This window comes from Lontra canadensis, unplaced genomic scaffold, assembly GCF_010015895.1.
Source record: "Lontra canadensis isolate GAN:19392208 unplaced genomic scaffold, GSC_riverotter_1.0 scaffold20, whole genome shotgun sequence".
NCBI classification, from domain to species: Eukaryota; Metazoa; Chordata; class Mammalia; order Carnivora; family Mustelidae; genus Lontra; species Lontra canadensis.
In genome coordinates this window covers 14,808,087-14,822,710 of record NW_022631014.1, presented here as the reverse complement: position 1 = coordinate 14,822,710, position 14,624 = coordinate 14,808,087, and the positions used below count along the sequence as shown (strand labels likewise).

The 14,624-nt window shown below is 40.1% G+C and overlaps 1 protein-coding gene and 1 pseudogene across 5 annotated transcripts in view; both read left to right on the top strand.

Moving 5' to 3' along the window:
• The window catches only part of NKTR (natural killer cell triggering receptor), a 59,056-nt gene that overhangs the window by 37,314 nt on the left and 7,118 nt on the right, over positions 1-14,624 (top strand). For all 5 annotated transcript variants that reach the window (XM_032861075.1, XM_032861074.1, XM_032861076.1 and 2 more), the window contains 7 exons: positions 18-47; positions 571-716; positions 1,879-2,101; positions 2,560-2,715; positions 8,639-8,726; positions 9,389-9,534; positions 10,818-13,700. In XM_032861075.1, coding sequence (XP_032716966.1) covers positions 18-47; positions 571-716; positions 1,879-2,101; positions 2,560-2,715; positions 8,639-8,726; positions 9,389-9,534; positions 10,818-13,700 — 3,672 coding nt within the window. The remainder of the gene's footprint in view (positions 1-17; positions 48-570; positions 717-1,878; positions 2,102-2,559; positions 2,716-8,638; positions 8,727-9,388; positions 9,535-10,817; positions 13,701-14,624) is intronic.
• On the top strand, positions 5,469-6,350 carry LOC116869709 (annotated as a pseudogene).

Sequence of the window (14,624 nt, the reverse complement as noted above, 5' to 3'; positions counted from 1 at the left end):
TGATGTTTATTACACAGTACCACAAAACCTGCTCCACACCTGGATGGGTAAGAGTGACATTTCACTACCTTGGGGAGTTGTTTGGGTGGCCAGTGCCATACAGGTTGAATTACTAATAAACCTCAAGGGGGCGCTCTTGATCTCTGGGTTAATCTCAAAGCCAAGCCCCTCCTTAAGGATCCTAGGTTAGTCAGTCTTGAGACCTCATAGCTATCCTGTCACTGAGTGGGGTCTTTATCTGGGCCTATGGATAGACCTCCTAGTCATGATCTTTAGTGACCCTGTAGCAATAGTTCTGAGTATCAAGGGCAGTCTCTTCTCAGACTCTACAGTAAAATAGTTAAAGGATATTGTTTTAGGCAGAAAGCTGAGTCCCAATTTGAGTAATTTTTGTTGTTTGTTCCTTTTATGAAGCACATTTCAAGTTCTACTTACCTTCCAGTTGTTTCATTCATCAAACACTTTATTTTATATTGAGGTGTGTAGACCAGTCATTTATAACAGTTGTGAATACTGCTTATGGCTTAATTGTCAGCAAACCAGTTCTTTCTCGAATTTGTATTATGACAGGGTTCATGTCGTCTTTGGATTAGTTATTTCTGGTTTTGAAGTAATTGAACAGATTGAAAATCTGAAAACAGATGCTGCAAGCAGACCTTATGCAGATGTGCGAGTTATTGATTGTGGGGTGCTTGCCGCAAAATCAACAAAAGATGGTAAGGGTTTTGGGGTAGTGGGGGTAGCTAGGATATCAGTAAAATGTGTTGAAGACTGTAACTTAAACATACCTCTTGGATTTTGGTAATGGAGGAAACCATACAAATTGTATAGCAATAGCCTGATGGTTCTGTATCATACCTTCTACCCAGCCATGCACGAATCTTATCAAATCTCCCTTCTTTTTACTTCACCCTGCTGTCAGCCTTGTTCCAGACCTGGATGATTGCAGTAGCCTCATACCTGCTCGTTTACCTCTGTTCTTTTCTATAATCTTTTCTCAGCAGTAGTAAATTCCTGCTGGTCTCCTTGCTTGTACTCTTGATCTTCTGTAATCTGTCCTTAACAGCAACCAGAGTGATCTTCTCCAAGGGCGCCCTCTCAGTCAGCCAAAGCTAACGGTTTTACTTGGTCTGTAAGGCAGTCTGCTCTCTGCAGTTTCTTTCACCTCTTCCCCCTCATTCATTGTCTTCCCAGCCATGTGGACCTTTATACAGACTGCCAAACACACAGGGACTTTGTGTTGCCTGTCCCCTCTTTCTGCAGCACTCTCCATCCAGATATCTACATGACCCCTTAGCTCATTTCCTTCAGGTCTCTGTTGGAATGTAATTTTCTTTTCTTTCTTTCTTTTTTTTTTTTTTTTAAGATTTTATTTATTTATTTGACAGAGGTCACAAGTAGGCAGAGAGGCAGGCAGAGAGAGGGGGAGAAGCAGGCTCCCTGCTGAGCAGAGAGCCCAATACGGGGCTTGATCCCAGGACCCAAAGATCATGATTTGAGCCAAAGGCAGAGGCTTAACCCACTGAGCCACCCAGCCGGCCCCGAATGTAATTTTCAATTACCCCCTGACTCTACCTATTCCCTTTACCCTGCTTTTTTTTGTGTTTCTGTCCTAGCACTTACCATTTATCATATTATGCAGTTACTTATTTTCTTACCTAATCCAGCTAGAATATAGGCCTCACGAGTGCAAGGGCTTTGTTACTTTACAATCTCAACAGCACATTGTATTATCAACGTGAAGAAAAGTTTATTAAATTTTGTCTTCAGTTTTCTGTTGATAAAGCATGTTTTACTATATTAGGTAGTCACATGTTTTACTCTGAAAGGTAGGCACTGAAATGCAGTACTAATAGTCTTGTTAATATTTCTTAAAAGTTTTTGAGAAAAAAAGGAAGAAACCAACTCATTCAGAAGACTCGGATTCCTCTTCCAATTCCTCTTCCTCTTCAGAATCTTCTTCAGAAAGTGAAATTGAACATGAGAGAAGCAGAAGAAGGAAACATAAGAGGCGGCCAAAAGTTAAACATTCTAAAAAGAGACGAAAGGAAGCAAGCAGTTCAGAAGAACCAAGGACTAAACACATTATGAGCCCAAAAGGGTAAGTGTGAAACACCAAGGGAATCTTAAGCTAAAACACACACACACACCCTGATGGGGAAAACATGTGCAGTTGTGTAAACTTAGCTTTTTAACCTGTTGTTGAAAAGGGGTAATATTTTTTGGACTTTAATTTGAAACTTGACTATTCTAGGGGTAGCACAGACATTCCATATCAAAGATCTATGTGTTTGCAGGTGAAAAAAAAATCCTTGTTCTCTACAAGCTATGCTTTAAAAAGAAAAAAGTTAGGATCGTTTGACAATTTGATAGCAGAATTTTAGTACTGTGTTCATGCTTTATATGTTCTCTTTGTGAAAACTGTACAGACCTTTTGAGTGAGGTATGTAATTATCAAATTTATTTTATTGCTATTAATATTATGTAATATTATTTAATATTATTGTGAAATGCAAACGTAGCACATTTTCATTGGTGACCTGCTTTGTTCTCTCCAAGTCACTCTGAGAGGAGTCATACCAATGAAAAAAGGTCAGTTGATTCAAATGCTAAAAGGGAGAAGCCTGTGGTCCGCCCAGAGGAGATTCCTCCAGTTCCTGAGAACAGATTTTTACTGAGAAGAGACATGCCTCTTGTCACGGTGGAACCTGAACCGTAAGTAGGGTGATTAACCACAGTGTTTTCATTCTGTGAATGATAATTCCATCAGCTCGTTGCAGTTCCACACTCATTTATTGAGCATGACCTATAATCAAAGCACTTTGAATGGTACTGTGGGAGGTGCTAGGTTAATGAATGACATGTATCTGATCTTGCAGAATTCTCATTCTACTAGTAGGGAAAGGGGGTTGGGTGGGCAAGTTGGCCAGGGGAGAAGTTTTTACTGGAGTTCTGGAAAGATTTCATTACTAACTTTTTTTCCCTTCGCTTTTCATTAAAGGTGAGATTAGGTTGTCAGAACAGAGGGTCAGTTGAACTGTTTGGATTCAGTTGAATGATAAAACGTGGTCCAATTTGAATAGTGTTAAATTAATTGCATGGTGTTTGGGGATGCAGTTTAGTATCATAAATATGTGACTCTTGCTGACTTGCAAAGTTGTTAACTTCTCTGCATTGGACAGATAATGTGTAGCTTTGTAGATTTGGTCTACAGATCTACAAATCTACACATTTGGTCTCAAATGTGTAGATTTGGTCTCAAAAAATACTATGTAGTATATTTTGTGTGTTACCTCAAGTTTAGAATTATTAAAAAAAATGTTGTTTGAACAAAAATACCATAATGTGGCATATCATTGGTAAGTTCCCTATGAGTAGTTCTGTTGGAGGCTTAGAAGTGATGCACATGTCGTCGTTTACTGTCAGGTTTCCACATAAGGTAATCATTTAGTTCATTAAACATTTTAAAATCCTAATATTGTCTCATTTTAAAAAGCTGTTATGAAATGAGATGTATCTTTGAATTAAAAGCTTAACATGCTGATGTCTTCATTTCATGTTCTGGCTTGTTAATACATTTTAGTGGGACTCTCCTTTCTCAAAATACAAGACACCATGTTCATTGGTCAAATCTGTTTGGCTTTCAAAAGTCAGGGAACTTGAAAGGTCAGTTTCTCTTTCTGGTGGTGGGTGTTATCCATGGGCCAGATTTGGTCTGTTACCTGTACAGCCTGTGAGTTTAAAAAAAAATGGTTTTTACATGATTGAATGTTTGTAGAAAAAAACAAAAAGTAATATTTTGTGAAGTGTGGAAATTGAACGAAACCCAGATTTCAGTGTGCATAAATAAAGTTTTACTGGAACATCCATTTGTTCCGTGTAAGAAAATAGACAAGGGCTGTTTCTGTGCCACAGCTGCAGACTTGTGGAGCTATAGCGGAGTTTGTAGGTGGCGCCCCATTGCTTTATACTGCTGCTCTGTGCACTAGGCCTCACAGCGACGCCATTACCACTCTCCAGGATTTCAAGTACTACATGTATAACCCCTGTATGTGAAAAGATATTTTTATTTATTTTGATTTGATTTGATTTTTTTTTAAAAGATTTTATTTATTTATTTGACAGAGATCACAAGTAGGCAGAGGAGCAGGCGGAGAAGAGAAGCAGCAGCAGGCTCCCTGCTCAGCAGAGAGCCTGATGTGGGGCTCAATCCCAGATCATGACCTGAGCTGAAGGCAGAGGCTTAACCCACTGAGCCACCCAGGCGCCCCTGAAAAGATATTTTTAAAGATAAAATACATATAGTCTCATTACAGATTAGCATTACTGTATGAACAGCATTATCTCTTTTGATAGGGAGCATTGTGAATCCTACTTAAGTGAAATTTTATTCACCCCCTGCAAAAGAACTCAATTCCTCTCATTGGATCTTTAGTACAAAGAAATGATACTCAGGTGTCATGTTTCAAATTTTACTGATAAAATATCAGTGAAAATTTGTTTTCTTATTATCTAAGTACCTATCTGATAGCCTTAATTTTCTTCTTGGCCTACAAATCCTAAAATACTTACTACTCTCAGATCCTTTTCAGAAAAAGTTGGCTGACCTCTCTTACCTGGTAGTGGTAAACAGGTGATTGCATTTGTGATTGAAAAGTGCTGATAATTTTGTTCGGTCATTACTCTTCTTTGGTCACATAATAATGTTCTTTTGGAAGTTATTTTGTGCAGAATTTTTTTAAATTATAATTGGCTGGTGGTTGTGTCATACAAAGATAGCACAATTGATGCATTTTATTAGGATCTTTGAGATTTTGATCAGTTGTTTGGGAGCTGTAATTAAGTATGCTTCAAGAACTCAGCATATGTAAGGATAAGAAGCAGGGGTCATCAGCCATAGTGAACTTGTCACCTTGCTGATTTACCAGCAGTTAAGCTCGTATCATTTGTAATTTGCTTAGTGGAATTTGGGTTCCACACTTAACTGCAGTTTCTTTGTTCTTGACCTTAGCGGTACTTTAGAATAATTTGCAGGCTTTTGAAAATACCAACTTCTGGGCCATACAGCAAATAAAATTAGAATGTTCTGGGGAGAAGGTAGAGGTTATAGCATTGGATCAGTACCTAAAAGGTTCCCAGGTAAATGTTTATTTTTGCTGAACACATAGAGGTGAGTTCAGTCCTTTTCTTCATGAGGAAAATGGGGTCAACAGTTGCCTACCAAAAGTACCAACTTATCTCACTGTGAGAATTAATTAATGTCATGAAATGACTGAAAAAAACTATATGTATACTTTGTAGTTAAGATTCTTCTGTAGAAGAGTTGTATTTTTTGTTTGTTTGTTTGTTTATCTGGAGCCTGATTCCTAGAGTCTTAGAAAACCCTATTGGAAGGGCTGAAGCAGTGTGGCTGGGTCGGAGCTGGGGTTCCATCCCAGCTGGGCTGTTGCCCCTTCTGGGCTGCCACAATGGAACTCAGCGCCGAATACCTCCGGGAAAAGCTGCAGTGGGACCCAGAGACAGAGCATATTGAAGTCAAAGACACGACTCCCAACCGTTGCGCGTCCAGCTTCCCCTCTGAACGTGTCGGCCAAGTTCAAGGGGAAGTCACTGCTTCAGAGACACCAGCTGGTGAACACATGCCTAGCTGAAGAGCTTCTGCACATTCATGCCTTTGAGCAGAAAACTCTGACCCCAGAGCAGTGGGCCCCCAAGAAGCAGAAATAAGAGACCAAGGTCTACACAGCCATTAAATTATGAATCAGGGCAAAAAAAAAAAAAAAGAAAAAAGAAAAGAAAACCCTGTTGGCTTTAAGAGTCAAGTTGCATTTCTTTATGTGACTTAGGGCAAGATTTGTAACCTCTTAATCTTAAAATTCTCTCTTTCAAATGAAGATGCTAATAGTACCTACCTCACAGTGTTGTTATGAGAATTCAGTGAGTTAATGTCTTCCAGATGCTTGTTAACTAAATGTTAACAATGAAGAGTCTAAAAGGGAAATTAAGAAAGCAGTTCTATTTAAAACAACAGCTAAAAGAATAAAATACTTAGGAATAAATTTAAAGAGGTAAAAGACTTATACAGTGAAAATTACAAAATGTTTAGACCTAAATAAATGGAAAGATGTCACATGTTCATGGTTTGGAAGACTTGATATTGTTAATATGTCAGTACAGCAAGCTTTGGATTCAATGCAATCACTGTCAAATTTCAACAGCCTTTTTGCAGAAATGGAAAAGTCAGTATCAGATCATATGGAATTGTAGGGGGCCCCAAATCGCCAAAAACAATCTTGAAAAAGAAAGACAAAGTTGAGCGCCTGGGTGGCTCAGTTGGTTAAGCAACTGCCTTTAGCTCAGGTCATGATCCCGGAGTCCTGGGATCGAGTCCTGCATTGGGTTTCTGGCTCCATGGGGAATCTGCTTCTCCTCCCTCTGACCTCCCCTCTTATGCTTGCTCTCTCTCTCTCAAATAAATAAACAAAATCTTGGAAAAAGAAAAAAGAAGGACAAAGTTGGAGCACTTATACCTTTTGATGTCAAAACTTAACATAGCTACAGTCATCAAAATAGTATGGTACTGGCATAAAGATAGATATATAGACCAATGGGATAGATTTGAGAGTCCAGAAATAAACGTGTAGCAGTATGTATGGCCAGTTGATTTTAGAAAAGACTGTGAAGTCCATTCAGTTGAGAAAGAAGTCTGTCTGTTCAATAAATGGTGCCGTAACAACTGGATTTCCACATGCAACAGAGTAATGCTGGATCCCTACTTCACATAATATACCAAAATTAAAATGGGTCCATGACCTGAATATAAGAACTAAAACTATAAAACTCTTAGATAGCATAGAAGTAAATTTTTATGACCTTGGGTTTGGCAATGAATTCTTATATTTGACACCAAAAGCATGGACAACAATAATAAAAAGACAACTCAGTTTAAAAATAGGCACAGCATTTGAATAGATGTTTCAAACAAATGGCCAGTAAACACATGAAAAGGTGCTTAACATCATTAGTCATTAGGGAAATACAAATCAAACCCACAGTGAGATAATACTCACCTGGCAGGATGGCTATAACTTTTGGGTTTTAAAACAAAACCCCCAAAAAACTAGTGTCAACAAGGATATGGAGAAATTGGAATCCTTATACATTGGTGGCAGGAGTCTAAAATTATTCAGACGTTGTGGAAAATAGTTTGGTTGTTCCTCAAAAAGTTAAACACAGACTTAACCATGTAACCAAGCAATTCCATGGCTAGGTATGTATTCAAAAGAATTGAAAATAGAAAATCAAACAGATACTTATATGTCAGTGCTCATTGCAGTATATTCACAGTAGCAAAAAGAAAGTGATCCCAGTCACCAGCAGATGGTTGGATAAACAAAATGTGTTGTGTATATACAATGGAATGTTATTTGGCCATAAATGAGAGATTACCAGAGGCTGAGGGAGTTTGGGGGGATGGCGAGGTATTCTTAATGGGGGGGGTTGGGTTTGGGTTAGTGAAAAAGTTTAAGAAAGATAGTAGTATGGTTGCACAACATCAGTGTAATTAATTAATACACTGAACTATACACTTAAATTAGCTAAAATGGCCAGTATTATGTTATACATGTTTGACTCAATTACATTTAAAATGCTTACTAACATAGTGTCTGCCACGTAGTAAGTACTCAGTAAGAGCTATCCATCATGCTAGTAACAGGGAAAAACTTGAGGTATGAAGACTTCTCACTTGTGGGGAACGGTAGCTGCCACCAAGTCTATAGTCTTAGAATTACCGTATGGCAGCAGATTCAGAGCCCTGAAGGAGGGGCAGCTTATTGTAGAGTTGGGGGAGACAAATGAATTATTAAAAACATAAAAACAAGATGGGATTGGGAGGGAGACAAAAAACAAACTGAGGGTTGATGGGAGGAGGCGGGTTGGGAGGGGGGTGGGGTTATGGACACTGGGGAGGGTATGTGCTATGGTGAGTGCTGTGAAGTGTGTAAACCTGGCGATGCACAGACCTGTACCCCTAGGGATAAAAATATATGTTTATAAAAAATAAAATAATAATAAAGTTTTTAAAACAATTACGTATCAGAGTCAGAAATATCTTAGGATTCCATTAGAACATCACTTAGAGACTGATAAAAAGGGATTTTGTTTAAAAGTAGTACTATGCTTGGGCGCCTGGGTGGCTCAGTGGGTTAAGCCACTGCCTTCGGCTCAGGTCATGATCTCAGAGTCCTGGGATCGAGTCCCGCATCGGGCTCTCTGCTCAGCAGGGAGCCTGCTTCCCTTCCTCTCTCTCTGCCTGCCTCTCTGCCTACTTGTGATCTCTGTCTGTCAAATAAACAAATAAAATCTTAAAAAAAAAAAGTAGTACTATGCTTAAAAAGATGCACAGTTCGTACCTACATTTCTACCCAGTTGGGTTACTTCTTTTTTTTTTTTTTTTTTTTTTTAAGGTTTGGCATTTAAAGAGTGCCTAGAAAATCAGGTTACTTAGAGTGCCTATTCTACAGAAGTGTTGGATCTTAATGAAATGACTATATTATAGGAGCATAAATTCTGCATTTAAATATTGAGAAAACTGCTTAGCATTTGCTTAGTTTTACTTTTCAATCTTCTTTTCCAGGAAGATTCCTGATGTTACACCCATTATTAGTGATCAGAAACCATCTGTATCAAAATCTGGACGGAAGATTAAAGGAAGGGGCACAATTGTATGTGTGTTAAGACTTTTCTTTTTTTCAAATTAGTATCTAAGTAAGCAGTATTGGCAGAATCCTAGCTTTAATTTTAGATATAGTCCAAGATCTGTTGAAGGAGCTAGTTGTATTCTCCATAGGTATATGAGAGTATTGCTATTAGATTAAAGTTTATTGTGCATTTTAAGTATGAAATGACATGTGAAATAGTATGTTGAGAAATCTTAGTATGTTGAATAGTCTAGGCTAATGAATGTAACCCTTAGGACTTCAAAGGAAAAAAATCCCATTTCTTTCTCTTTTTTTTGCACCCCCCCTTTTTTTAAGATTTTATTTATTCATTTGAGAGAGAGAGCACAATCAGGGAGAGGGGCAGAGGGAGAAGGAGAAACAGACTCCGGCTGAGCTGGGAGCCTGACATGGAGCTTGATCCCAGGACCTAGAGATCATGACCTGAGCCAGAGGCAGACGCTCAACCATCTGAGCCACCCAGGCACCCCAATCCCATGTCTTTTAGTGTCTTATGTTTGATATAACTTCATATTGTCCTTTTGTACTTTAATCATTATTGCTTTTGAATGGCATCTGGGATTGGGTATTATACCTAACTCTCCCCTGTAGCAGACTATAATTGAGCAGTATTTTAAAAACAGTTATTCCTGTCTTTGTTTTTGAAGCGCTATCACACTCCTCCAAGGTCAAGATCATGTTCTGAATCAGACGATGATGACAGCAGTGAAACTCCTCCTCACTGGAAAGAAGAAATGCAGAGATTAAGAGCATACAGACCACCTAGTGGAGAAAAATGGAGTAAAGGAGATAAGTAAGAGCTTTGAGTATGAGCACAATCCTGTGTCTGCTATATTTTAAGTGTTAAGAGGCCAGAGACTGACTTCTGGATTTTTCATTAAAAGTTCAACTGTGACCAAAGAGAATTCCCATTTGGGAATACTTGGCAGGAAGAGAGCTATTAAGTAAGAGGGCTCATTGGCTTCAGGGTGCTTTTAAATCAAAATTTGCTCTTCCCTCACAAAACTATAAAACCACTGAATCTCTCAAAGATAATCTTGTACAATTTTAGAAATAATCAGGGCTTAAAAATCATATAGCAGATTGTTTTCCTAGCCAGGTCTCTTAGACACTGATGAATGAATTGGCAGGTAGGAAAATTGTACCTAGCATGTGCATTAACTTCTGACCCCACAGACTGTTGGTTCTTCAGAAGTGTACCCTTCTCTTAACCCTTAGTAACGCCCCTCAGCAGAATATCTGTTGTAGAAATGGGGCTGGCTCCAGAATAGTTAGTGAAAAATACACCAGTGGGACCCTCTGTAATTGTTCCTGCTACTAGCCTTCTCTTCTCTGTGGGTGTCCAGGGGAATGGTTAGATGTCGGAAGAGGGAATGTGTCTGCTCTGTGAGAGTGGTTTAGACACAGTGGTATAGAGAACTCTTAATTTTGAGCCCTGACATTAACCCATTACCACTAAGATTGTAAAGCCTGCATCTATTTTCATGAACTATTCCCTCAATTTCTATAGGAAGTAATTTAACTAAAACCTTAAGAGAAAGTCTTGATTACCTCTGTGAAGCTGAAATAAAATAATAGCCATGCTAGCTTCTTAAGAGGCTTCCTCTTTAGAATTCAGTCAGCTGTCCTGTATCTGCAGACACTCAACAAATTGTTTGGGAACTTGATTTGACCCTCCCTCAGAAATTGTTCCAGGAGGCAGAGATGTCCAGATGTCATGAACATTGTAGCCAAGGAACTCAGTATGTCAGTAGTGCTCTCGTGATGAATTGGTTCGGTTTGGTTCGAAACCGTTTTTCTGTCAAATTTGAAGTCTTTTGCTTAATCAAAAAAATCCTTTTATAAGTGAATCTGTCAGTAGTTGTCAGTATGTATCTCTGAAATTAAGAGGTTCAGATGAGGCCTATCACCCTTTGATATGTCCTTCTACATGTGCTTAAAGTGTTGATGGAGTCAGTACTTTGTTCTTAACTAGGCTTTTGTCAAGCATTTGTATTGACAACAAATGTGTTTTAAACTTAAAGCATAGAAAACATGCTTAAAATAATTGCATGCATATTGTATCCTTTTCCATAGATTAAGTGACCCCTGTTCAAGCCGATGGGATGAGAGAAGCTTGTCCCAGAGATCCAGATCATGGTCCTATAATGGATATTATTCAGACCTTAGTACAGCAAGACACTCTGACAGTCACCATAAAAAACGCAGGAAAGAGAAAAAGGTTAAACATAAAAAGAAAGCTAAAAAGCAGAAACATTGCAGAAGACACAAGCAGACTAAGAAGAGAAGGATTATTGTACCGTCAGACATAGAATCCTCAAAGTCTTCCACCCGACGAATGAAATCCTCTTGTGATAGAGAAAGGAGATCTCGTTCTTCCTCGTTATCATCTCATCACTCATCAAAAAGGGACTGGTCTAAATCTGATAAAGATGACCAGAGCTCTTCAACCCATTCCAGCAGAGACTCCTACAGATCTAAATCTCACTCACAGTCTTATTCTAGAGGAAGCTCAAGATCAAGGACTCCATCAAAATCCTCATCGCATTCTCGAAGTAGATCAAAGTCCAGATCTACTTCCAAGTCAGGGCACCAAAGGACAGCATCAAAATCACCAAGACGAACAACCTCTCAGATAAGTGAAAATAAACCAGTTAAAACGGAACCTTTACGAGCAACAGTGCCACAAAATGAAAACGTTGTAGTACAACCAGTGGTGGCGGAAAATATTCCTGTAATACCATTGAGTGATAGTCCCCCTCCTTCAAGGTGGAAGCCTGGACAGAAGCCCTGGAAGCCCTCTTATGAGCGAATTCAGGAAATGAAAGCTAAAACAACCCATTTGCTGCCCCTCCAGAGCACTTACAGTTTAGCAAATATCAAAGAGACTGGAAGTTCATCATCCTACCATAAAAGAGAAAAAAATTCAGAAAGTGATCGGAGTGCTTATTCAAAATACAGTGATAGAAGTTCGGAAAGCTCACCAAGGTCAAGGAGCAGATCTTCTAGGAGTAGATCTTATTCCAGATCATACACAAGGTCACGAAGTCTAGCTAGTTCACGTTCAAGATCTAGGTCTGCCTCATCTAGATCTCATTCACGAAATAAATACAGTGATCGTTCACAGTGTAGTAGATCTTCGTCATACTCTTCTGTTAGCAGTGATGATGGAAGACGAGCCAAGAGAAAATTCAGATCCAGTGGGAAAAAAAAGAACACTTCAAATAAGAGGCACAGCAGCAGCTCTGAGAAGAGACTTCGCAATAAATATGTGAAAAGCAGGGACAAGTGTTTGAGTCAGAGAAAGTACAGCGAAAGCCGGTCGTCTTTAGATTATTCTTCAGACAGTGAACGGTCAAGTGTTCAGGTTACACAGTCAGCCCAGGAAAAAGAGAGGCGGGTCCAAATGGAAATGCATAGTAAGCAAGAGAAAAACAGAGATAAAGAGAAATCCAAGCCTGAACAGGAATGCCCTCGTTCAAAGAAAAGGGCCTCGAAGGACAATCTTTCTGATCACCTGAGAAATGGCAGTAAGCCCAAAAGGAAGAATTATGCTGGGAGTAAATGGGACTCTGAGTCAAACTCTGAACGAGATGTAACTAAAAACAGTCAGAGTATTTCCCGGCCATCTTCTGATAAGGAGGAAGGTGAAGCGACATCAGATTCTGAGTCAGAGTTTGGTGAAATTCACAGCAAAGCCAAACCCCTGACGAAATCTTCAGCAGGTACTTCGCTGCCTGATGGTAATGGTGCTTGGAAGTCAAGTAAGCAGCAGTCTTCAACCTCTGATTCTGATGGGTCCTATTCCAATTCAGAAAACACTAGAAGAAAGGCACGGAAGCATAAACACGGGTCAAAAGAAAATCTTAAAAGGGAACAGACTAAAAAAGCAAAGGAGAAATTAAAAGGGAAAAAAGACAAAAAGCACAAGGCTCCAAAACGAAAACAGGCGTTTCACTGGCAGCCTCCACTCGAATTTGGTGAGGAGGAGGAGGAGGAGATGAGTGAAAAACAAGTTACTCAGGAGCCAAAAGAGAAAAAACAAGTTTCTGAAAATAGTGAAACCATGAAAGAAAATACTCCACACCCTGAGAAGTCCTGCGAAGACGGCAGCCTCTCAGGTAAATGTAATCCAGTCTTGACTTCGTCAGATACCGATCAGCCTCCTAAAGAGGATGGTAAACCCGGCGCTTCTCCTACGGCTTTCAGTCCTGAGGAGCTTGCTGCTTCTCCCTCCAGCATTCAGCATGTTGCAGAAGATGTCCCGGGCGGACTGGAGGATATCCTGCAGACAGATGACAACATGGACATCTGCACTCCTGACAGGAGCTCTCCGGCCAAGGAGGCATCCCCTCTGGGACATTCAAGGCTGGCTGCCCCAGACGTAAACATTGTTCTAAAACAGGATGTGCACACGGAGCCTCCTGAGACAGAGGAGGTAAAACAGGAAAGCAGCACGTCGGAAAGCAAAACGATGGGGGACGTGGGGAAACAGGACAGCAGCCTTGCTAGCCTGGCCTGTGCTGTCGAAAGCACTGTGAAGAGAGAGGGGGCTGAGAAGAGCCAGCTCAGTGTCCTGGATAACAAGTGGAAGCCCCTGCAAGGGGTGGGGAACCTGCCGGCACCGGTGACCCCCACATCCAGCGCCGTGGAGGTGAAGGCGCTGACTGCGGCCCCCGAGATGAAGCCGCAAGGTTTGAGGATAGAAATTAAAAGCAAAAATAAAGTTCGGCCTGGGTCTCTCTTTGATGAGGTAAGAAAGACGGCACGCTTAAACCGGAGGCCAAGGAATCAGGAGAGTTCAAGTGAGGAGCAGACACCTAGTCGGGATGGGGATAGCCAGTCCAGGAGTCCGAGCAGATCTCGAAGTAAATCGGAAACCAAATCAAGACACAGAACAAGGTCTGTCTCTTACAGTCACTCAAGAAGTCGATCGCGAAGTTCCACGTCATCCTATCGGTGAGCAATGTAGTCCCCTCCCCCCAAGAGTCTGTTACTGTTTAACTTGGAAGAACATCAGAATTAGAGACAAGATCACTATTTCCAAATATCTGGAAGGGAGTAAGGGGAAGTCTTGTGCTGTGTGACTGAGAGAGCCAATTGAGGACATAGGAAGTGGGGGTTTTAGGTGAAGAAATTTGGGTTCAGTGTCAAAAACTATTGCTTGTTAATTAAAGCTCTCTGGCAATACACATGAATTTCCATGATAGGTGGCAAGTCTCTCTAATGGTGTGACACTGCTTTCCCCCCTTTCGGTAATGCCTTAGAAGGAAATCCTGAATTTACAGAATTAATGTAGGATTGAGAGATCATTAATATAACCCTCCATTGTACACAAATGGAAGCTGGGGGCCACAGAGGCCAAGTTAACCTGCCCAAGACCTGCATCTGTTTAATCTTTATTCAGGGGTTAGCGGGGAGGAGCATGGTATAAACCATCATCTTTATATTGATTTATTTTGGTTCAAAGTTGGGTCTAACTTTTGTCATCAGCATAGACTGGATTGTGCAGAGAATGAGAATTTTTACAAACTAAAAAAAAATGAGTGATGTGATATGTTAATAAGTGATCTTTTTTTTCCTTGTGAATATTTCATGGTTTTACCTATCTCTTAATTGCTCATATCCCTTAGTATACTGTGCTTGCTTTTCATCACTTGAGCCTAAAGTACAGTTAAGAATCTTTGAAATTTCCCCTTCCTATTCATCTTCCCTTTCTCACCCAAATTTCTTTAAAAATAGGAACCAACACTTGCCATCTGTAGTAACTGTCTCCCATTTACTCTTTAGCTGCTTGTAGTCTGTCTGCTGCACCTCCCCTCCCCTGCCTCTTCCTAAAAGGGCAGGTACCTCATATGAGTGCCAGGGCATGTTTTCAGTCCT